The 26,636-nt window shown below is 38.8% G+C and overlaps 2 protein-coding genes across 5 annotated transcripts in view; both read right to left on the bottom strand.

The window, feature by feature from the left end:
* Positions 1–913, bottom strand: part of LOC139758188 (ras suppressor protein 1-like) — a 40,846-nt gene extending 39,933 nt beyond the window's left edge. Inside the window, exon 1 of the mRNA XM_071679407.1 lies at positions 713–913. Coding sequence (XP_071535508.1) covers positions 713–821 — 109 coding nt within the window. The 5' untranslated portion in view covers positions 822–913. The remainder of the gene's footprint in view (positions 1–712) is intronic.
* An 11,160-nt stretch (positions 914–12,073) lies between these two features.
* The window catches only part of LOC139758161 (platelet-activating factor acetylhydrolase-like), a 95,249-nt gene continuing 80,686 nt past the window's right edge, over positions 12,074–26,636 (bottom strand). For 3 of the 4 annotated variants that reach the window (XM_071679327.1, XM_071679347.1, XM_071679356.1), the window contains 2 exons: positions 23,729–23,877; positions 12,074–19,199 (listed from right to left, as the gene is read on the bottom strand). In XM_071679327.1, the coding sequence (XP_071535428.1) occupies positions 19,075–19,199; positions 23,729–23,877 (274 nt within the window). In that variant the 3' untranslated portion in view covers positions 12,074–19,074. The remainder of the gene's footprint in view (positions 19,200–23,728; positions 23,878–26,636) is intronic. The other variant, XM_071679337.1, reaches the window with a different exon arrangement.

Below are 26,636 nucleotides of genomic sequence, written 5' to 3'. Positions count from 1 at the left end.
CAATGGTTTGACTTTGATGGATTTGACTTGCAAGAGGTTGTTCAAGAACACAGCTCCATTATAAGTTGAAGCCTTACTGTTCATGTAACTCCTCAAATCTCACTTTATTCAATATCCTTTAATAAAATAATAATCCTAATTATGCTTCAAAATGTAGTGTCCTCCCAGCACACTACAAAAGCATTGTAGAGTATAATCGCTTAACACCCAAACCTATCAGCAACGTGGAGGTATGCCAGAGTTCCCCCATATCAAATAAATTAAACAATATGGCACTTGTGAAGCTGATAATTGCTCTCTCATCTCATTCCACTTTCCATTAGATTCCATACTTACTAAGGTCGTGGCATCTGAGTACTTTCACCCTCCTCGTCGCCCTTCTACCAACACATATAATGAGAGCAATATGCTTTTCTTTCACTTCCATAGGGTACTTTAGTGATGCCTTTAATCCAAGATATACCTCTAAAGGCAAATTGACGGCAGTTAAGTAAAGAACTACCCAATTATGTATCAACTTTGGGCATGCGCCCGGGGACTGAGCCTTACTCTGACAGGTAGAAATTGCTATAGTTTCAAAACCTATGCAAAAATATTTAAATAAATCCTCTCTAAAACCCATAAATCCCTCTCCCAGGCTGAGCATGGAATAGACTATGTGTGGGAGGAGATAAGACATCTGCTCCTCTATACTCTCGAATTTATCACTTACACAGTCCAGGGAGTTCTTCTAACGACGTAATCTGCTTGTCTTGAAGGTCAAGTTCTGGATTCCCCGTATCCCTCGCATCATCCAGGATTTTTCTCGCTGCTTTAGACATTTTACCAGACACTAGTTAGTGCGACACACCCACTCTCAACTACTTCTCAAGAAAAACAAATTCGTCTGCGGCAGCGGAAATAGTAATCAGTTGTACCAACAGTTTCCTTTAGTACTCCTGCCCATGGATAACCATACCAACCCTCTTTTACCCAATTTACAGGCAATCAGACATAACTAAAAGCATGGAATGTGATATTCTAGTTCATTTAGTTGTGTAAATAAAACAAATACATTTGAGTGCTATGTTCGACAGAAGTTAAAAGATCTCTCTCAAATTTACGCACCCTGTTGGTAAACCTGCTAAGTGTCCGCAGGGTTAAACCTTTTAGACTTCATTTTTACATCTTTATCTTTCTTAGGTTTAATAATATGTAGGGGTGGGCACTTGTAATGCTTGTTTCATGTCTGAATAAACTCAATTAGTCAGTAGACAACTCGAAACCTAGAAAACTACCTACTTACACTAATATCTTCATTCGTTGATCAAACGTCTACTATAACGAGGTCATTTACCATGTCTCTAGCTACTCTTCATCATAACACACTCCTCACAACATCCTTCACTAAAGTAAGTTAAGGTTAACCTTCAGCCATCCTAAACAATTTTTTTTTTCTCCACCACACTTTCATATTCAGTAACCCTTATCTTGACTAAGCCACGTTTACTCTGCTCTTTACTACAACTCTACGCATATATATTATTTTCTTTATTAAGCTAGGTTCAAGGATCGGACGAATACACACACACACACACTACTAATGATATATAGATAGTTCTAGATAAGTGATCATATGATTTGTGATAGTTTGATTATTCACTCAAGTTCAGCATATGCCCATACATGGGCCATTCCGGGGTCAGCTCTGCATGAGTTCGAGTCCTGGGCGTGGCAGTCGGCCTATACCCAACCAAGTGTTCACCTTCCCTTCGGGGTTGGTCTATATATAGGGACATGACAGGCTGGGATGTGTGTGTGTGTGTGTGTGTGTGTGTGTACATAGCCACATAAGAGAACAGACGTGGTACATATATACAGACTAAAAACACGGGGCAACACGAGTGTAAAATTCTCCTCTCCCGTACAGCAAGAACAGTAACCATGAGTCAGCACGGATGCGCCGAGAGTCGAGTCTCTATGGGAGCGTAAAACTGTCTGTAACTCACAAATAATAATTACACACACACACACACCGCTTGTTATTGGATATACTATATATGTACTTTACAGGAAGGGAGTTTTACAATTGTGGGGCCACAATCTCTTGAACACTCCCTACTATTATGCAACCCCTTAAATTTATGAATGAATACTGTCTGCATTAACCGTGTCTTGAGACGATACCTTCAAAAACTTAAAGGTCATGTTCAGGCCATCCCTCAGTTTTGTCTCTTCCAAGGTGGGTAAATTTAAAGCCAGCTTTTCCCTGTAACTTATCTCTGGTACCATCTGTGTTGCCCTCCTCTTGACCTTCTCGAAGTACTCTTCGTGCTTCCTCTGGTGTGGTGACCAAACCTGAGAAGCACATTCTAGTTTTGGCCATTTGTAGGATATGAATAGCTTGTTGAATATTTCTCCATCCATACACTTGAAAGTTATTCTGATAGTTGCCAGCAGACAGTGTCTACCTAACTGTTCTGATCTGGGATTCTGGCGACAGGTTAGAGACAATGTCGACTCTCAAGTCCTCTCACACAGAATCCTGAAGCTTATTTCCTGCCAGGCAATGATTATATTGGGACAGTCTTCGCTTTGTCTCGTCTTCATTACATTCGCTTGGGTCGAATTTCATCAACTACGTTTCAAATCAGATCAGAAGTCTATTTAGGTCTCTCTGTAAGCTGATGTAATCCTTTTCTCTTTTCACTTCCCTCATGACCTTGACATCATCTGAGAACATTCAGGATAAAGATGAATAAATTTAATGGTCCCTGAGCCGAATCCTGTGGCATTCCACTGGTCAACGCTACCCATCTGGAAAAAGCTCAGACATGCGTCCTTTGTTCCTTCCCCATGAGATAATGGGACCAGTGCAGGAGTTGCCTCACTTATTCCTGACTGGTGATCCAGCTTCTTTAATCCCCCTTCCATGCGGTACTGTGTCAAATGCTTCCTGGCAGTCCAGATACAGATAGCCCACCTAGCCTTTCCTCTTTGCCAACACTGACCACACTCGTAAAAGAACTATAAGAAGTTAGTTACACATGACATCATTTCCCTAAAGCCATGCTGTCTCTCACACAGGAAATTCCTTCGCAGAAAGTCATCTACTTGTTTTGTAATAATCTTTTCCCAGAACTTTACAAACCACACTCTCTCTCTCAAGTGGCACTGGTCTCTAGTTTAACGCCTATTCTTAGTCTAGTTTCTTACAGACAGGTATGACGTTTGCCCTTTTCCATTCCTCTCTCCAGTGACATCTTGAATAGTAATGCAAGTGTTCTAACAACTGTATCTACACACCACCTTTTTAGTATATGATGAAATTTCATCAGGACCATGAGCCTTTTTTATGGGCCAGGTTCTTTTAGCATTCTGTTGATATCTACACACCATCTTTTTGGTATATGATGAAATTTCATCAGGACCATGAGCCTTTTTTATGGGTCAGGTTCTTTTAGTATTCCGTTCATATCTTTTCTAGACATCTCAACGATTTCCAAAATCGTCTCCTCATTCCAGCTCCTTAGTACTGAGGCTATAGTGTCTTCCACTATAGCCTCAACCTTCAGTCATACTCTAGAATACTTTCTACTGAATCCCATAGCTGAATCATCTGCTCCTTACCTGACAACTGGCTCTTGATAGATTTGTGGAATAGTTTTGGATTCTCGGCTGCCTTCACAACAGTCTTTTCTGTTTCTTTGTTCGTCTCTCCTTATCCTGGTATACTCATTCCTTGCTCTCTTATACCTTGCAAATGCTGGCTGGCTACTGTCGATTATATCTTCGTCACTATACGTCCCGAAGCCTAATGACATTTTTGTTAAACCATTCCTTCCTCTTCCTTACCATTCCCTCTACATTTGAGTTACATAGATACACAGAAAAGATAAGAGAGAAATCCTCAAAAAAAAATGAGAATCAAGGATATTGACGTTAAGATTCAAAGAGCTCAAGAAAAAGAACAAGATTCATAATAGGGTTTTTGAATTTCAGTCTAAGAAATCATGCTTACTATTCACTGTTCACTGATGCATCTCCATTTGAATACTGTATTCAGTTTTGGTCACCTGTGTGAGGAAAGACGTTGACAGAATGGAGACTTGAGAAACGTATCATAAGAGTCGACTATATGACTTAAATGTGTTTAGCTTGGGAAGAAGGAGGGTGAGGCAATCCAATACATGTATTGAAGGTTATCAGAGGCTTTGTTTCGATCTAACAAGATGCTTAGTGATAGATTCATCTGATTTTAACCTAATGTGTACAAACTCGTGGGCAAATATTTTACCACTAATGGCGCGAAATACTTTTCCTTCAACAGGATTAACATATAGAATGATTCACCAACCATAGTCTTTACCTGCCTGATCACTTCCTGGCTAAGGCTTGTAATTAAGTCTTTAAATTACTGTATTCTAAAAACATTTTGTGATCATTCCCTTCGTATTTAGTGAGTATCTGTTGGCTAAAGAGAAAGGTTATATTTTCTATGATTATCGTAAGTACTGAAGCGTTTTACTATATTTCAATTCCCACACATAAAAAGATTTTTTTGACTATGAGTTACCCTGCAATTTTGGATATTTTTTCTAAGGGTAATATATTTGCTTGAAAACCTCAGGATAAGGATTTATGTGATTGTGGTGAATACAAACCTGAGTTGAAATATTGTTAGTGGTTCACTAGGGCCTGTTATTACGTACGATTACATTTTCAAAAGATTTTGTGATTATTCGATCCATATTTATTATGGCATCTGTCGGTTTAGGGAAGCTTTTATTTTTCATGATTATTTTCAGTTTAGAAGCGTGTCACTATGACGTTTATCAGTTTTCAAACAAATAGAAATTTGGGTTTGAACATATCCGGAATTTTGTGTTATTTTTCAGAGGGTAATGAATTTGCTTGAACATCTCTGCATTAGGACCAAATTCATGCTGGACCAGGTCATGAGGTTGAAATTATGTTTTGGAATAATTAAGGCCTGTAATCAAGTATTTAAATGATTATATCGTTAACCTATTTTGTTTATTTGCTTCAGATTTATGGGATATCTGGCGACTTGATATATTTTCCATGATTACTTCAAGTACAGAAACGTTTCATTTTAAAAAGCTGGGTTTGAAATATCATCTGGGTATAATGAAGGCTAGTAATGAAGTCTCAATATTCAAACTAAAAAATTCTATGGCCTAAAAAATACCCTGCAATTTTGCGTATTTTTCTGAGAGTAATAGATTTCACTTACTTCAAAAACTCAGTATAAGGATTCTAAGTGGGTGTTTTTGGTTGTTTTTTTGGCCTGTCACCGCCGTACATCGATTAGTATGGGTTTTAGGGATTAATAATTCAGGTATAGCCATAGTTTGGGCAACCAAACTCATTACTTCGGGGATTATTAGGTCAGTTGAGGTCACATGCTGTCACATGCCACCCACTCAAGACTTGGTCAGTAAGGCGACACTTTCTGTAGGGACAGTTGGTCGCTACTGACTATTTTTCATATTGAGTACGAAGTTGGTATTGTAATATGATTTATGGGTCAAGTATGAAAATGATTACATTCTAAAAAGATTTTGTGATAATTCAATTCGTATTCATTTGGTATCAGTCGTCTTGGGAGAGTATTGCGAGATATTTTCAAAAGATAATCTAAATCACAATATTCAAATTTTTGAAACAAAGTTTTTTGGGCCAAAAAAAACACCCTGATTACCCACAATTTTTGTTAACTTTCTCAGGGAAATAAATTTGCCTGAAAACCTCAGTATATGGAATATTTTTCATGCTGAATAAGATTGGGAGATGGGTATATTGCTGGGTAATTATCAAGGCATGTAATTAAGGATTCAAATGTTTACATTATTAAAAGATTTTGCATTTATTTTCTCCTAATCTATTGAGTGTCTATATACTCCTATGACCACTCTTCCCTGTGTGCCTATGTTGCCAACGAGAGGGAGGGCTGAGGTCGCCTACCCTTTGAACAAGGGAGGTACCATCGGCCTAATTCAGGAGCGTTGCAGTGATGTCCGGAACCATCTTGCAACTACATTGCCGGTCAGTTTCTGTCTCATCAAAACAGAACTACCGGTCTACTTGTGAAATCTCGTTACAAGCACCATAAACCAACTCAAATCTCATTGATTTTCCTTACTTAAGTTATCTTGCCATCTCTTGTCAGCTTAATCGTTTTAAAATCTAATCATGAACTCCAAAAATGTATGACCCCTAGTCCCCAGCATCATAGGGTGCTAAGAATCTCTGGGTTTACACTTGACGTGGAGGGCTCTGACAGTAGTAGTACCGGCCCCTCTCACGACCCTTCCCTCTCTATTAGACCTTCCTCATTTTCTGTTCACTTCACCAACATTGGTGCTCTCCTAGTAACCTCTCTTTTGTTGAATACCATATGTCTAATACCTATCTAAATATCTTACTTCTCTCTTAGATCCAATTGTCTGATAATGTTCTCCGTAGCCCCTCTTTCATACCCAACTATAATCTCCACCTAAGATTCCGCTTCAAAGGTGGTATTTGTGCTTATTTCAATATAAACACAACTGTGGCAAGACTCAGACATCTTGAGTTCCCGAACTTCAATGTTATCTGGCTCAAGATTTGTCTCCCCAATACCAATGTTTTCCTTTGTTTCGCATACTGCTCTCCTAATTCTACATATTCTATAACTTTCTTCGACTGTCTAAACTCTCATGAGGGCGTGACATCCTTTCCCCCAAAAGCCAAAATCCCCTTTCAAGGGTATTCCAAAATTCACTTTAGGGAATGGATGAACTCCTCCCATATGGATGATGGGGACTGAAGCTCTAACATTCTCTATTCTCAATGATCTACAGCAAATCATCATCTGCTCCATCTATACTCCTGATAGCAGTGCCCTCTATCTTAATATTCTGGATGTTTTTCATCTGAAATCCTACGTGTTAAAGCTACATAATTTTGCCTCAAATTGGTTCATCTGACCATTCTCATAAGTGTATCTATTTAATACCAACTCCCCTTCCAGTAGCCCTTCTTGACGTAAATATTGGCACCTCAGCAGAGCTGACTGGAAAAGATTATGAAAGTCCTTTTCTGACTCTCCTTGGGTAAATTACTGTCTTTTAGGAAGTGGTGCTTTCATTTCCACCAGCCACATAGTAGAATTTATCTATTGTTGTGGGAATGTACGCATTTATCCCTTCTTCCTTCAAGACAACCACTTCTTTCAGCCCATGGTTCAACCATTCCTGTTGTGAAGCCATTCAGGCAAGAGGTCAGACATACTGGGCTTGAAAATACTCTTCTTCCTTTGACTCCCATTCAGTTTTTATCAATGCCCGTAATCATTACCAATACATTATCCATGTAGCAAAGCTTTCCTTTACTCAAAGGAAGTACGATAACCTTTCCTCTTCATCCACTTATTGATTGTTTGGGTCTTTAGCTAAGAGCATCGAACACAACATTTCTACCTTTCCTTCACTTTTCCGTTCTAACTAATATAGCAGTGCTGTCTTTTCTGGAGACAAAGCAACTCTGCTTCTCATTTCTCCTCTAACTCTACCTTGGCTGACTTTAACATTCCTTCATCCCCTGCTATTCCTATTACTAATCCTATGCCCCTCTCTGTAATCTCTTTTTGAGCTGTTCTAAAACCTCTTCTCTCTCTGGACACAAGCAAAGCTTATGGACCTGATGGCATCCATCCCTTTGTACCGAAAGTGTGCCTGTGAATGTGCACCCATGCTTACTATGCATGCTTCCTTCTTGGAAGCATGCATTGGTACATCACATCCCTAAAAAGGGTGACTGTTCTAACCCCTATAATTATTATCTTGTTGCTTTGATTTCTACTATTTCAAAAGTCTTTGAATCCCTCCTCAACTCCCATATCCTTAGACATCTTGAATCTCACAGTCTTCTGTCTGACCACCACTGTTCAGTATGGCTTCCATAATGCAAGATCCACAGGTAATAATCTTTCCTATTTTACTAATTTCTGGTCATCATCCCTGAGACATTTTGGGGAATCCTATGTAATTCTCCTTGATATATTCAAAGCTTTTGAGTGTGGCATCATATTCAGCTTCCTCTTTGACTAATCTGTTTCCATGGTAGTTTCTCTATCAACGGGGGAGTCCCTCAATGTTCTGTCCTGTCTCATGCACTTTTTCTCCTTTTTATCAATCTCCTTGCTTGTACAAGTAATCATATACACTCATACGCTGACAACTCAACACCACATTCCTCCACATCCTTCAAATCTGCTCCTACTTCTTTCACTCGATCTGCAACTCGTCTTAACACAACTTTTTTAACAAATTCAGACTTGGGTGATATCTCAATGAAATCTGGTTAAGTTTAATGCCTCCAATACTTCTTTAACAAATTCAAACTTGGGTTATATCTCAATGAGTTAGATGAAATCTGGTTAAGTTTAATGCCTCCAATACCCAGTTTCTGCACCTCTCTCTATCAAAAATTCCTCATAACTTTCTTTTCTCCTTCAACATACCTGTTATACCACCTATTGAGTAAATGAATGTATTTGGTATTACTGTAACATCCACTTTATCTTAGATACTCCACATCACAGAAATATGTCAATCTGCCCCTCAGAAACTGGGAGTCCTATTCAAATAGTGAAATTCCTTTTCCTCTAAATAGTTGCTCCCTTTATATAGAGGGTTGATCCACCCATGTATGGAGTACTGCTCTCACATCTTTGGTATTTCTGTCTGTGGATCCTTACTTGACAGTCGAGCCAAAAAGGGTCCAACTTATCAACTCTCCCGGGTTAACTTCAGTGGTCCAACTTATCAACTCTCCCAGGCTTACTTCAAAACTTCACCTGCTTGCTCTTTGTTGCTTCACCTTCCCTCTTCTATAGGTATTACTTTGGTTTTTGCTCCTGAGAGGTGGCTGCTAGTGTGCCATCACCACCAGCTAAACCACGTAATACTCAGTAAACTTCTGCATCACATGATTTCCGTGTGGCTGTTAGCAACTCATGGGTGGGCCATTTTGAAAACTTTCTTTCCTTACACCTCTAATCTTTCCTCACATCTCTAAACTTTGGAACCTTCTGTCCTTTCATTTATCTTCTTTCTTCATTTAATTAACCTTTTAGTATTTCAATTAAGACCTGGTCTTGATTTGGACTTTTGTCCATGATTGGATCCTCCAATATAGAAAAAAAAAACATTCCCTCTGTATTTGAGAATAGATACCCATTTCTACTTTACTGTAAAATTCACTGAACCTCTCACCACAATGCCTTGATGTTTGGCTGCTGAACTCCATGTTGCCAGAAATTATTGCAGCCTATGTATTTTCCATGATTATACCTCTTTAGGTGTTTCACACCTCTGCTCTTTTCACATGAACACTCTTTTCCAGTGATGTACAAGATAATACACAAACACTCAAACTTACAATTACAGACCAGGAATATACTTCTCAGCCCCCCTTCCCCTCCTTCAGTGACATACCACTATCTCACAAATCAGCGTGAAACTATAGTGATACCAAAAGCAGATAAATAACTTTCACCCATTACACTTCAGTGATAGAAATTATTCAACTTAATGTGCAACATAGGACAAACAAATGCTTTGACCTTTTAAATGCACACGAGATGGAAAAACCGACGTTGTTCTTATAAACAGCCATGGTGTCTCAAACAACCAAATAAAATCCCAGGATTTTTATTTTACCTTTTACCTGAACTACTTGAATTACTTTACACAGGTGTGGCAATAGATGTTAGGAAGGGCAGGGCCTACAACACAAAATCTTAGATAACTTTCAGTTTTCTGACTGCTTATCAAAAAAGAAATAACATCAGTGGGTTCAATTAATATTGCCACAACCTATATCCTCAAGGAAGGGATGATTTATATTACCAAATTACTGCAAGATCCTTTGGATAAAAGAACCAGCCTGTATCAATGGTGATTGTAATGCATGACATACAAACCTTAAGCACCCTGCTACAAACACCACAGGCAGAAATATAACAAAACTAATAAAAAGTTCTCATACTCAACACTTGAGGCCAAACTTCCCAATCCTTAGTGGTCAATCAGCCCTTACCACAATGGATATCATGATTGATAATGACAAAACCTATTAACAATATCCACATCAGACAAGGTCACAAAAGCAACAACCATATTCCCAGGAGTCACCATATCAACCACTCCAGTCCTCAACCTAGGTAAATAATGACTGATTACCAAGAAAGTCAACGGGAACCTATTTAGTGAAACAATGAAAAAAAAATCTCCACAGTATCAATCTTGTATGGATGCAAACTGATGAAACAGACAAGGCTTTAGATAAGTGGTTAGAAACCATCATAAAGGTGCAATCAACTGCAATCCCCATTACCAGATATAAGACATTGTCATACCTTCTGTCCACTCAAGAAATGATAGAAACTAAATACTGTTTCACTGATGTTCTAGCATATGCAACTTCCTATGCCTGGGCATATACTCTATAGCAACATGGTAAAGACCAACAAACCTAAGTGGAAAAGGAAGAGATCAACATAACCTTCACAGGGAAAATATGATGAAATTCCTAGCACAGAAACATACTGACCTAAAAGTATTCTGACAAGGAATCAGACATTCATGCTTACATGGAATCCCAGAGGTAACGTCAAATATCTGAGAGTCAGTAATAACAAAACTAATGATGATGAAGGTATGGAAACAATTCATGAACACATGGAAAAACTTCAAGTTTACACCTGAAGAAAACAGAAACTATAACCACGATCATGAAAAAGTTTGAACTGATTGGCTGATGTAGAACAGAGAAAGAACCATCCCACGTAACAATATAGACTTAGCCCAACCATTCTGTAACGACTGCCTGTCAGTAACAATTGGCTTGCCTGGAAATTGTAGAGCCATCCAGAAAACCAAGAACTCAGCCCCAGGAAAAAGTAAAACAGACAAGAGGCAAATCAGCATGCTACCTCCAAAGACTTCAACACTTTCTTAAAATATCCAGTGCTATGCTAAGCACAGGAGTGAAAATGATACCAAAATCAGGAATGTTAGAAACATCCAAATATCTACTATCCAAAATCCCCTCCTGGAAGTCTCAGGGAAACTTTTTGAAAACGAAGGTTCAGAGGACACCTTGAAAACAACCTTTATAACTATAATCAATATGGCAAAAGCACCACCTCAGCATTTGTGACTACAGCAGAAAAAATTGCTATCTCCTGAGGACAAGGAATAAATTGTTCAGTAATACAAGACAAGCAGAGCCTTTGACAAAGTGTGGACAAATGACCTACAACATAAATTACTACAATCAGTCATACCTAAATCATAGAATGACAACTGTGTAACTTTATAAATGAACATACCAGAGAAATCATTATCAACTCTAGCATGTTACCCAAATTCCTCTATTAAGAAGGGTTTCCGTGACAGGGCCCTATCATCATCATTCCTCCTCCAGTTACAACGTTGTAACTGATTGTCGGTCATCTTAACTAAGCCTTTTCGAACACTTATATGTTCACAACACAGTTAATCACAGCTGTAACTCTGTGAATCTGGAGATGGATTTATACTCTAGGTACTGAGTCAACATGGAGGGAAGTTAAGGCTGATTTTCCCATCAAGAGCATCTCTAAGAAAGTGCAGGACAATTGAGCAGTAAGTGCTCAGTGTCTTTTTTAAGGTAGATGCATCATGGGCATAAAGGGTCTAAGGATATTTGAAGCAGTGTTTGTAATGCAGTAATAATCCATATCAATCAGCAAATAATCTCTCTGATGTCATACAGCTCAATTCAGAGGTACAAACAGTTTCAAATCTAAGGTACTTCAGCATTTAGAACAATGTTCTTTGAAATTTCATATTACAGAGAATGCCTTTACAATATTCAATTAATCACTATGAACACCTTATTCTAGAGTCAAAGAAACAGAAATAAATCTATTCATGATTAGAACTTAAAATCTTCAGTAAAATAAAATTAATGTGGTCAAATTTTCATTCTAAAATAAACACTCATAACACTTAAAAAGCAGCAGGGTATACAAAAATGAAAATCTAAATATTGTTTATTAAAGGCATCTGACATTAAGCTCAAATTTCACTTGTAACTTCAACAGATACATGAAAGATAAAATTTGTAAGTCAACAGATGTAGCCAACATGGTGTAATACTGATAATGGTTACAAGATGGGCTACAAAGGAAGTATAAAAAATTTACTGAAATTGTATACTACATTACATACATAAGGATAGAAGGGACTCCTGGGGCAGGAGGTATGTATTCATAATTTAAGAAAATATTACTCAGAGAGTTTTGAGTCTGTACTGTATGGTGTAGTAGAGATCTATGGAACACTCGTTGATTGTGTAGGACAGCATATATATTAGGAAGGAAATATGATTGGTAGGATATAATGTTAGTTGGTAGCAGATGGTAGGCAAACAATGACCAGGGAGGTATTTTACCAGTACTACCCACCAGGTTATTGGGAAGGTTAGTGAGCCAGCACCTCAGTGGTTGTCAAGTTGTACTCCTCTGACTCAGGTAGCTGTCTAGCTGTCTTTTCTTTCTGCCTCCTCCAAACATACAATCTCTCCTAGTCATACATAACACTTGACAACACTAAGTCACACAGTTCATTCTTCATAACTCTAGATTTTCCTCCAGTGAGCTAGCCCTGCCTTTTGGCAAAATGGTAGGAACAGTAGATAGAGGGTAGGAACATTTAGGCTGTAGCATTTGGTAGAACTTGGTAGGAGCATTAGGTAAAAGAAGTCAGTCGAAATATGAAGAAGGAAGTTCAGTATATACTGCACTAAAGTTGCCCTCTGCCAGTGGCCTGTTAAGCATTATATACTAAAGGCTAAGAAGCGGCTCTTGAGTCTACTAGTTAAGGAGACTATTGCCGTAACCACCTCATTGATGGAGGTCCAGTTGGAACAGGCATCAGAGATATATATAGACAGATATAATGACTGTGGAAAGCTGAAAGAGTTTTAAGTTCCAAGGCCAAAGGTGAAATTTTCAAGCTATGAGTCACATTAATTTCCATGATAAACCATTTTTGTAGGACATAACTTGGTAAGAATCCAAGTTAAGGTTATGGGTCTTTCACCACTGAATTTTCAAGTTATATCCAATGCTGTAAGGTTAAAGTGTGACTCCTGAAAAGGGACGTATGGACAATGGACAGATGAATGATAAATGAGTAGACAACAGATGAAGAGATGAATGGATAACACATGATGATGACGACAGACAAAGCAATCTCAGTTTCTGTTATGCTATCCAATTGACACAGGGGACTGGTTGACTTGAATGACAAATATAAAATCTTCACTGATGAAGCAGTTATACAATCTATGCACTGAAATAAATGTGAAAAGGCTTATTGTACTTAAAATGTTGGAACAACTATGCAGTCAAGTAATAACTGTTCTTAAGTCTTCTTTTCCAAGAAAGTGTTTGAACCAATTTTCAATGAAGTGAGGGTGAATATTCATACATATAAAATGCTAGTCATACAGTTTAAGTACTAGGGAGGATATGCAGAACTGTGAAAATTTTGTACAACTGCATTATAATTAAAAACAGCAATATATCATAAACTTTGATGCTTAAGGAGAACAGAAACATGTACATATTCGTACTTGCTTACCTTCATCCATTCTTGGTGCTACCCCACCCCACAGAAAACAGCATCACTACCCCCTGCTTCAGAGAGGTAGTGTTGGGACAACAGACAAAAAGGCCACATTTGTTCACACTTAGTCTCTAGCTGTCATGTGGGATGCACTGAAACCACAGCTCCTTATCAACATCCAGGCCCCACAGACCTTTCCATGGTTTACCCCAGAAGTTTCACAAGCCCTGGTTTGGTCCATTGACAGCATGTCGACTCCAATCTACCACATCGTTCCAATTCACTCTATTCCTTGCATGCCTCTCACCCTCCTGTATGTTTAGGCCCCGGCCACTCATAATCTTTTTCACTCCATCCCTCCGCCTCCAATTTGGTCTCCCGCTTCTCCTTGTTCCCTCAACCTCTGACATATATCCTCTATGTCAATCTCTCCTCACTCATTCTCTCCATGTATCCAAACCACTTCAACGCACCCTCTTCTGCTCTCTCAACCACATTCTTTTTATTTCCACACATCTCTCTTATCCTTTCATTACTTACTTGATCAAACCACCTCACACCACACATTGTCCTCAAACATCTCATGTCCAACATATACAATTGCTGGAACTACTATTCCTTCAAACATACCCATTTTTGCTCTCCAAGATAACGTTCTCCTTCCACATTCTTCATCACTCCCAGAACCTTCGCCTCCTCCCCCACTATGTGACTCACTTCTGCTTCCATGGTTCCATTCACTGATATATATATATACATGTATTATTATATTGTGTTATGCTTAGTCACTGTCTCCCATGTTGGCAAGGTAGCGCAAGGAAACAGACAAAAGAATGGCCCAACCCACCCACATACACATGCATATACATAAATGCCCACACTGCACATATACATAAATGCCCACACTGCACATATACATACCTATACATTTCAACGTATACATACATATACATACACAGACATATATACACATGTACATATTCATACTTGCTGCCTTCATCCATTCCCGTCGCCATCCCGCCACACATGAAACAGCACCCCCCTCCCCCCAACACATGCGTGAGGTAGCACTAGGAAAAGACAACAAAGGCCACATTTTTTATGCACTGAAACCACTGCTTCATTTCCATATCCAGGCCCCACAAAACTTTCCATGGTTTACCCCAGACACTTCACATGCCCCAGTTCAATCCATTGACAGCACGCTGACCCCGGTATACCACATCATTCCAATTCACTCCATTCCTTGTGCGCCTTTCACCCTCCTGTATGTTCAGGCCCTGATCACTCAAAATGTTTTTCACTCCATCCTTCCACCTTCAATTTGGTCTCCCACTTCTTGTTCCCTCCACCTCTGACATATATATCCTCTTGGTCAATCATTCCTCACTCATTCCCTCCATGTGACCAAACCATTTCAATACACCCTCCTCTGCTCTCTCAACCACACTCTTTTTATTATCACACATCTCTCTTACCCTTTCATTACTTACTCGATCAAACCACCTCACACCACATATTGTCCTCAAACATTTCATTTCCAACACATCCACCCTCCTCTGCACAACCCTATCTATAGCCCATGCCTCGCAACCATATAACATTGTTGGAGCCACCATTCCTTCAAACATACCCATTTTTGCTCTCCAAGATAACATTCTCGCCTTCAACACATTCTTCAATGCTCCCAGTTCCTTCGCCTCCTCCCCCACCCTGTGATTCACATCCACTTCCATGGTTCCATCTGCTGCCAAATCCACTCCCAGATATCTAAAACACTTCACTTCCTCCAGTTTTTCTCCATTCAAACTTACCTCCCAATTAACTTGTCCCTCAACCCTACTGAACCTAATAACCTTGCTCTTATTCACATTTACTCTCACTTTTCTTCTTTCACACACTTTACCAAACTCAGTCATCAACTTCTGCAGTTTCTCACCAAATCAGCCACCAGAGCTGTATCATCAGCAAACAACAACTGACTCACTTCCCAAGCTCTCTCATCCACAACAGACTGCTTACTTGTCCCCTCTCTCCAAAACTCTTGCATTCACCTCCCTAACAACCCTATCCATAAACAAATTAAACAACCATGGAGACATCACGCACCCCTGCCGCAAACCGACATTCACTGGGAACCAATCACTTTCCTCTCTTCCTACTTGTACACATGCCTTACATCCTTGATAAAAACTTTTCACTGCTTCAAGCAACTTACCTCCCACACCATATACTCTTAATACCTTCCACAAAGCATCTCTATCAACTCTATCATATGCCTTCTCCAGATCCATAAATGCTACATACAAATCCATCTGTTTTTCTAAGTATTTCTCACATACATTATTCACAGCAAACACCTGATCTAGACATCCTCTACGAATATATTGCATATAAAGGTGCACTTCCATATAACATACAAACCTCCAACAGCCAGGACCCCTGCATGGCAGGCAGAAACGCTACTGCTAGGTCTAGCAGTAGTGCTCCAGCCTGCCATGCAGGGGTCCCGGGTATGATCCTGGCTGTTGCAGGTTTGTATGATATACATATATATACTTCATACATATTTGCCGTTTCCCGCATTAGCGAAGTAGTGTTAAGAACAGAGGACTAAGCCTTAGAGGGAATATCCTCACTTGGCCCCCTTCTCTGTTCCTTTTTTTGGAAAATCAAGAACAGGAGGGGAGGATTTCCAGCCCCCGCTTCCTCCCCTTTTAGTCGCCTTCTATGACACGCAGGGAATACGTGAGAAGTATTCTTTCTCCCCTGTCCCCAGGGATAATGCATATATAGGCAAACGTAAACTTCAAATGAATGCATGTGATTTTAATGTGGCATCTGTGGGAATTATGAAAACAAAGCAAGAACAACATCTGGTAAATTACCTAGTCACCAACACTCACACGAGTGTGCTACTCTTCTGTAGCAGATATAAATTTAAAAATGTAAGTATAACTTAGGCTATCTGAAATGTGGTTGATGAAATTGAATGCAGGTAAATGTAAAGTAATGAGGATTTGACAGAGTAAAAGATGGCCTCGATAAGATTATTACCTAGAAGGAAATATGCTCCAGAATTCTGTGTACAAGGACTTAGGATGTGACATTGTCCTTAACTGTTGCTAGAAGCCTATGTATATCAGAAGGACAATAAGGAAGATAAACTGTCTGTTGGAAAATATCAGAATGACTTTCAGGTATAAGGAAAAGGAAATATCTAGCAAGTTATTCATATCTTATGCCAAAATTTGAATGTGCATTTTAGGTTCAGTCACCACACCTAAGAAGCACAAAGAACTCATATAAAAGACCCAAAGAAGGGCAAAAGATGGACCCAACAATCATAAGGGCTGACTTACAAAGAAAGGCTGGAGACTTTATATCTACCCACCTTGGAAAAGACAGGGGTGACCTGTTGACAATCTCTAAGTTTTAAGAGAGATCAAAGATGCGGACTGTGAACTGTTTTTCAAGAGATGTTGGATAGGGCAACCAGAGGACATAATATGAATTAAGTAAGAAACTTATTGATGAGGATGTAAAGAAGTACTTTTGTTGTAAGAGTGGTGGATGAATGAAACAGTGACTGAAGAAGATTAATGCAGATAGCATACATAAATTTAAGAGGTTGTATGATAGTAAAGAATGTTCAAGATATGTGGCCCCAAGAGTGTAAACCTCCCTCTGCACAGAGGAAAAAGAGGTAATCACTAATAGGTAATAATGCCTCCTTCCATAAATTGATGGCACAATAATTTTGACCATGCACACAATTACTTAATTATCTGTTCAAAACATGTTACATTTCCTCATATGCATAGCAGTTCCATAAAATATGACCTATCTCACATCTACAGTGTGTATTGTTCCTGAAATCCTGTTCAGAGGTACCTTATTTGTGAAGCACATACCTTAGTTCTTTCAAAAAATATATTTTGCACTGCAATAACAGGATGGCAACTTTACTACTTTGTCACTTCATTTGAACACTGGCAAAGTATATAATTCCGTTGATGAGTACAAAAGCAGCTGTAGACAAGCACACAGACCATACTGTCTGATTAAGACTAAATATGTTATCCTGATTCACTTGCAGAATATAGCTTACAGCTAGCCTAAGACACAGGTTAGGTATCAGACATACATAGTTAACACACATCTGTAAACATTACTGAATTTATAAAACACTATATATTTTATGCTCTATCCTACTTCTGGAATGACTAAAATACTGTGCAAACTACAATCTTCAATCTCTACCCTACTTCTGGAATGACTAAAATACTGTGCAAACTACAATCTTCAAAGCTTTTTCATTCATTACCTGATAAATGTATGTAATCTAAACTGTACAATTTGTGGCTTAACACTTTCTTATATACAAATATAGTTCTTTACATTCACCATCTACCTAAACAGTGAAAGATCAGAGGTAAGAAAAACTAATAACAGTTACTTTTGTTTATCACCAGAGTCAGTAACTCATGTATTTGATGAGAACATGGATGATGCATCTGTTAACAACTTTATTAACCATACAGGTACCTAACAAGGATAAGACATGATTTTAATACAAAATGATTTGATGATGGTATTTTCCTTACTTACTTTTTGAACCATTGCTAACAAAGACAGCTAACTACCCTAACTATAACTACTCTTCCTGCATCCTAGCAAAAATACTGTCTTAAATCTACCTAAATCATCTGATGTATTTCATTAGCTTCTCTAATAAAGAAGGCATGGCTACATTTTGGGAATAAAGGATGCAGTTTAAACCTAGCTATTTGTTATGATAATTCAGTTCTTAATAAAGACTGATCATTAATGACCAATAAAATTCTAATACATGCATGTCATTTGCTCACTACTTAAATATCCAACTGCCTGAGGATCTTTTATCACATCATCAACATCGGGCCCCTGAGATGTATATAGAGTAAAAAATTTTGACTGCAAGTGCACGAGTCATGGAACACATTGTTAAGGTTTAATCTAATTCATGATTCAGAAAAATCATTATTCTAAACCTCACCATTTTGTGATAATGTTTCCTGTTGTTTAAGGCAGTTAGAGTTTTGAATTAAGCTTATACTTCCTGTTTCCATATAAGCCATAGACTATGGAACCCTGCCAGTTCTCCAGGAATATTTCATATTTATTCTGAAGTTCTAATTTTCCTCCTGTGAAGGAAGGTAACTTCAGTGGAGTGATTTTTGGAACCTGTTAGTCAGTACATTTTTCTTGTTAACACACTGAATAAAGGAATACCCTACTAAAAAAGATTTTTTTTGTGAAACACTCTGAACCAACACCAGTGCAAAGCATCTAGAGAGAAACCAAAAGCTGGTGCTGATGCAGTTACAGGGCATAACCTCCACCAGATTGCAAGAATTGTTAGTAACAATTAAATATGAGCACCATGATCCCATCCAAGCATGACTTTCCCTTTACCATAAAGCCCATAAACCATTTTATCTTTCTGGCTCTCAAGATAGTGCACATAATTGTTGAGTGAAGCAGCCTTCTCACCTGTGAAGGAGGAGTCATTCTTAGCCAAAATAAAGATCCACCACTTCGAAGATAATGTAGACATTAAGAGGATATTACAAAGATATAGAATTCTAAGTAATAGGAAAAAAAGGAAATATTAATCAGTAGCCAGGTCCACAAAACATTACTTCCACCCCAAAACTGCTCTACACTACACCTCACAAAACTAAGTTTTCAGTTTACTACTTCCAAATCATAATTCATTTTTAAGTTAAAATACTGGGAAAATCAGTCAGGTTATTGGTGGGGACTAGTAATATAGGCAGTTATCAAAAAAATAAGACTCATGCAACTTGCAACATTGATATAGCTTTGGATATGAATACCATCACCTCATGAATATGACCTCACACACATAACTTAGAAAAAAAAAGTGGTTGAGAGAATTGAAGAGGGTGTGCTGAAATGGTTTGGACATACAGAGAGAACGAGGAGAGGTTGACAAAGGATATATGTGTCAGAAGTGGAGGGAACAAGTAGAAGTGAGAGTCCAATTTGGTGATGGTAGGATGAAGATACAAAGATTGTGAGCAATGGGCCAGAAGATGTGGGAGGGTGAAAGGCATGCACGGGATAGAGTGAATTGGAACGATGTGGTATAATGGGGTCAATGTGTTGTCAATGTACTGAACCAAGGCATGTGAAGCATCCGGGGTTAACCATGGAAAGATCTGTGGGGCCTGGATGTGGATAGGGAATTGTGGTTTCGGTGCATTACTTATGACAACTACAGAAGGTGATAGGAGTGAATGTGGTCTTTCTTTGTATGTTCCTGGCCATATGGTGCTAACAAGGAATGCCAATCAAGCATGGAAAAGAAACTTTTGTGAAGAAATACCAGGAGAGAATGAGTACAGAATAGCAAAAGGTGAGAATACATGAAGCATGGGAAATTGATGGCAAGTGTAAGAGATGCATGTGGCATGTAAAAGGTGGGAGGTGGGCAGATTAGAAAGGGTAGTGAGAGGTGGGATGAAGAAGTAAAGTTGCTAATGAAAGAGAATAGAGAGGCATCTGGGCAGCACTTACAGGGAAGCAGTGCAAATGATTGTGCAGCAAAAGGGCAAGAAAAAGAGGGCAAATGAGAGTAGGGCTGAATGAGTATCAGTAAACTTTAGTAAGAATAAGGAAACATTTAGGAAGGAGGTAAATAATGTGCAAAAAACAAAACAAAACAAGAGAACAAATAGGAACATCAGTGAAGAGGGTAAAAGGGGAAGTGGTAACAGGTAGTGATGAAGTGAGAGGGAAATGAAATCAATATTATGAAGGACTTAAATGTGTTTGATGACAGAATGGCAGATGTAAGGTGTTTTGGTTGGGGTCTTATGCAAAGTGAGAGAATCATGGAGAGTGGTTTGGTGAAGATAAAAGAGGTGGTGAAAGCCCTGTTTAAAATAAAATGTGGCAAGGCAGCTGGAGTGGATGGTATTGCAGCTGAACTTAATAAGAAAGGGGAAGACTGCAGTGGTGATTGGTTGGTAAGGATCTTTAATGTATGTATGAATCATGGTGAGGTGCCTGAGGATTGGAGGAATGCCAATGTATAAATGCAAGGGAGATAAAGATGAGTATTCAAGCAACAGAGGTATAAGGTTGTTGAGTATACCTGGTAAGTTGTATGGGAGGATATTGACTGAGATGGTGAAGGCAAGTACACAGCATCAGATTAGGGAGGAGCAGTGTGGTTTCAAAAGTAGAAGAGGATGTATGGACCAGGTGACTGCTTTAGAGAATGTGTGAGAAATCCTTACAGAAACAGATAGATATGAATGAGGCATTTATGTATCTGGAGAAAGCATATGATAGGATTAAAAGAAATGCCTTGTTGAAGATCTTAATACATGGCATGGGAGGAAAGCTGCTAGAAGCAGTGAGAATTTTCTTTTAAGACTGTAGAGCATGTGTACGAGTAGGAAGAGAGGAGAGTGAATGGTTCCAAGTGAAAGTTGGTCTGCAGCAGGGGTATGGGATGTCACCATTGTTATTCAGTATGTTTATGGATGGGTTGTTGAAAATGATAAATGAGTCTTAGAGAGAGGGGCATGAATGCAAACTGTGGGTAATGAGAGGTCCTTGGAAGTGTCAGTTGTTGTTTGCTGATGATACAGCAATGGTTGCAGATTTTATTCACATTCTTTTTCTCTACTTTCACACACTCTCCCAAACTCATACACTATCATTTGCAGTTTTGCATTTGAATTTGCCAATAGTGCCAAGCCATTAGCAAACAGCAACTGACTCACCCCAGACAGACAGCATATCTACCACTCTCTCTAAAACCCTTGCATTTACCTTCCACACCAACCCATCCATAAACAAATTCAAAAACCATTGTAACATTGCACATAACTGCTGCAGACCCATCTTCACCTGCAACCAATCACTACTCTATATCTGTTCACCAACATACCCTATTCTCTTGATAAAAACACCTAACTGCTTCTAATAGCTTTCTTCCCGCACCATATATTCATAGCACCTTTCACAAAGCAGTTTCATAAACCCTGTCATATGATTTCTTCAAATCCATAAATGTCACATACTAATCCTGTTTTTCTAAGTATTTCTCAAACATTTTTCAATGCAAACATCTTACCCACACATCCTCTACCACTCCTGAATTCACATTCTTTCTCCCCATTCTGATGCTCTATGCATGCCACCACCCTCTCAATTGCATAATCATTCATACAAGTTACCAGGTCCACTTAACAAACTTATACTTTTGTAGTTTAATCACTCATCTTTGTCCCCCTTGCTTTTAAACAATGGCATTGTACATGCACTCCACCAATTCTCATGCACCTCACTATGATCTATACATAAAACGAAAATCCAAACTAACCAGTAAACAAGTCATCCTCTTTCTTAAGAAATTCAACAGCAACACCATCCAATCCAGCAAGCTGCGTTGCCACATGTCATCTTACAAGGCTTTTATCACTTCATGTCTTTTCACCTAACCACTTGCCATGACTCTCTCACTTCATATACCTCCCTGACTCAAACATCCTACATATCAAAAATACTGATGATGATAATTGTTTTATTGTAATGGGCTTAACATACACTGAATATAACTATATACATACACATGCACATTGGTAATCATGCACATTGGTAATCATAAATATGTAATGATATATATATTCATATATCTTCTATTCATTATACTTGATCACTGTTTCCCTCATCAGTGGGGTGGGGCCAGGAAACAAACGAAGAATGATCCATCCACTCATATATACATATATATTCATAAATGCTCATACATGTACATATACATACACATACATATCAATATACCCATATACATACATAAACATACACATATACAGATATATTCATATGCACATATTCATACTTGCTTGCTTCCAATCCATTCCTGGCACCTCCCTGCCCCATCGAGGTAGCACCAGGAAGCAGATGAAGAAAGACCCATCCACTCATATGCACACATATATATACATTCATGCCCGTACATGTACATATACATATCAACATATACAATATACATACATATACATACACATACATAGCAGTATACATATATGCACATGTACATGTTCATACTCATCTGCCTTCATCCATTCCTGGCACCAACCCGCCTCACAGGAAACAGCATCGCCACCCCTGCATCAGGGAGTTAGCACCAGGAAAACAGACAAAAGACAAAAAAGGCCACTTTCGTTTACACTCAGTTTCTAGCTGTCATGTGTAATGCACCAAAATCACAACTCCCAGGCCCCACAGACTTTTCCATGGATTCCCCCAGACATTTCACATGCCCTGGTTCTAGCCACTGACAGCATGTAGACCCCGGTATACCACATTGTTCCAATTCACTCTATTCCTTGCACGCCTCTCACCCTCCTACATGTTCAGGCTCCGATTGCTCAAACTCTTTTTCACTCCATCTTTCTACCTCCAATTTGGTTCCCAGCTTCTCCTTGTTCCCTCCATATCTGACACACATATATTATTATTATTATCATCATACTTAATCGCTGTTTCCTGCGTCAGTGAGGTGGTGCCAGGAAACAGACAAAGTGGCCCATTCACTCATATTCACATATGTATACATAAATGCCCATACATGCACATATACATACACATACACAGACATATGCATGTAAACAAATGTACATACTCATAATTGCCTACCTTTGTCCTTTCCTGACACTACCACGTCACACAGGAAATAGCATCGCTACCCCCCACTTCAGTGAGGAAGCGCCAGGAAAACAGACGAAAAAGGCCACAATCGTTCACACCCAGTCTAGCTTTCATTTTCAATGACCGAAATCACAGCCTCCTATCCATCTCAGGGCCCCACAGACCTTTCAATGGTTTATCCTGGATATTTCATGTGCCCTGGTTCAGTCCATTGAACATATATCCACATATATCCAATCACAAAACATTAGATAATAAAAATAATAAAACATATAATCAACACCCCAAGAAATGCTTTAAGTAAAATACCTGATAGAAAAACTACTTACCTAGATGCATGGCAATGAAATTCAACATAAGCCTGTTGTTTATATCCATTGCTGTCTGTGGGTCAAGTGGGGAGGAAGCTCCAGCAAACACTCGGCCAATGTGTCCAACAAGGAATGGTGTGTCACACTGATTTTGGTGTACAGTTCCTCTGGGGATTTAGAGGATAATCAAATGTGATAAGCTATCAAATTAAAGTCAGCCTACCACAAATCCTCTCCTAATATTCAAGAGGGTGGGTTTTGCAGTAACTCCATAAGCCCTGAATCCTACAAATCTCCAGAGATTGCTTTGGGAAAGAACACTCATAAAACATAACCCCCATACTTTATCCTTCCACCACATCCTCACTTATTTTTCAACTACATTTATTTCTATTCACTATGCATTAACAGATAATTTTAATGAATTTAACCATATTCATCCTTCTCATATCATTACCACCTCAGTGCTCTGTATGAACCTTTCTTTTTACAATACTACAATACTCTTAATCCAAATGGCTGCATTACAAATGCTATTCAGCTGATGCATACCAAAATATCACTAGCTTATAACAGTGTAGATACACCACATATAACATACCACATAACACCTATTGATTTGTTCATATCATTCTTCTACAAAATCTTTCCAAAATTTCTCCATCAGTCTACTGTTCAAAATATTCTATGAAATCTCTGCTTTCCTCCCACACCATATATTTTTATTATGTTCCACAAAGCATCTCTATCAACCTTATCATATGCCCTCTCCAGATCCAAAAATGCCACATACAAATACACCTGTTTTTCCAGTTATTTCTGACAAACATTCTTCAAAGCAAACATCTGATCCATACATCCTCTAACACTTCTCAAACCACACTGCTCCTTCCAATCTGATGCTCTGTACATGCCGTCAATATCTCAATCAATACTCTCCCATATAATATTCCAGGTATACCCAACAAACTTATGCCTCTGTACTTAAAACACCCACCTTTACTCCCTTTATGTTTATATAAATGGTACTATACATACATTCCTCCAAAATTCAGGCATTTCACCATGATCCATACATACACATACACATACCAACAAATCAACAACACATTCACCCCTTTTCTTAACAAATTCAACTGCAGTACCATCCACTCCTACCGCCTCGTTGGATTTCATCTTCTACAAGGCTTTCATCACCTCTTCTCTTTTCACTAAACCATTCTCTCTGACTCTCTCACTTTGCATACAACCCCGATCTAAACACCCTACATCTGCCCCTCTGTCATCAAACACATTTAACAATCCTTCAAAATACTCACTCCATCTCCTCCTCACTCCATCACTACCTGTTATCATTTCCCCTTTTGCTTCCTTCACCTTTTTATTCTCCTTAGATTTTAATGATTCCCTCACCCCAACTCTCACTTGCATATCAGAGGAGCCTTTTTCAAATTGGTTGAGGTGACCAGCAGGTACGGTTCTAGGACCAATATTCTTCTTGATTTATATCAATAGCTTTCCTGAAGGCATGGAATCCTACCTGAATATGTTTGCAAATGATACATGGGTCATGAGGGAAGTGAAATAAAAGGAGGATTGCATCAGCTTACAAGTAGACTTAAACAGAATCTAAAATTGGTCTAAAATGTGGTTGATGAAATTCATCTCTACCTAATGTAAAGTAATAAGGATGAGACAAAACTAAAGATGGCCTTAATATGATTATTACCTAATGGGAAATAAGCTTCACAATTCAGTGTGTGAATTGGGACCAGGCATTGTTGCTAATCCGTTACCAGAATCTCATATCAGGAGAACAGTTTAAGGAGGCAAATTGTCTGCTGGCAAATATCAAAATAGCTTTCAATGATAACGATAAAGAAATATTTAGAAAGCTACTGATATCCAACATAAGGCCAACACTAGAATATGCCTCTCAGGTTTGGTCACTGGATATAAGGAAGCACAAAGAACTTATAGAAAAGGTCCAGAGGAGGGCGACAAAAGATGGTACCAAACTTAAAAGACCTAAACAACAGGGAAAGGTAGGAGGCTTTAAATCAACAACCTTAGAAGAAAGAAGACTGATCACAACCTTTAAGGTTTTAGGAGCTCAATAGAGTGGACAGTGCTTTGAGAGATGTGGGGATAGAACAACCAAAGGACAGCGTGACATTAAGCAAGAAACTTGTAAAGAGATGGGGCCCCAAATGCATAGAACTCCCTCCCTGTACAGTACAAATAGGTATTTCAAACAGGTAATTATCTCCACCTTGCTCTGCACAGCCTTATCTATAGCCCATGTTTTGCATCCATACAACATACTGGGTACTACTATACTTTCAAACATACCTATTTTCAAACTCCTAGATAATGACCTCTCTTTTCACACGTCTCAATACTCAAAGAACCTTCGCCTCCTCACCCACCTTATGACTTGCCCTCCACTTGCCCCTCTCTCCAAGACCCATGCTTTTACCTCCATCATTACCCTATGTTAAATAAGTCAAAAAGCCATGATGACATTACAAACCCATGCCACAGACCAACTTTCACCTGGAACCACTCACTTTCCTTTTTACATATACACTAAGGCATTTCTGGACTCTGCTTGCTTGAGGTATAAACCTGTGATGAGGCTGTATCATTGGGAGTTCGGTCTTCACAGAAATTCCTGCTCCAAGGAGTTTACATTTCCCTACCATGGGAAGTAGTACAGCCTTGGGCAACGGGAGCTTTTGGAAAGGCCCTGTAACACCAGTACCTTTTCACAGATAATGGTCCCGGGTAATAAACAAAATGTGAATATACTTACTAATTTACATCCTACCCAAAGAATTTCTTTTATCTTTTTTAGGGTCCTGCAGCACTCACGAAGCTGGCAATATCCACCAGTTGGGACAATGGGTTTTGAAGCATAATAAGG

Source organism: Panulirus ornatus, chromosome 2, assembly GCF_036320965.1.
Source record: "Panulirus ornatus isolate Po-2019 chromosome 2, ASM3632096v1, whole genome shotgun sequence".
Classification (NCBI taxonomy): domain Eukaryota; kingdom Metazoa; phylum Arthropoda; class Malacostraca; order Decapoda; family Palinuridae; genus Panulirus; species Panulirus ornatus.
Note: the sequence above shows the minus strand (reverse complement) of the source record. Positions and strands in the feature narration are given on the sequence as shown.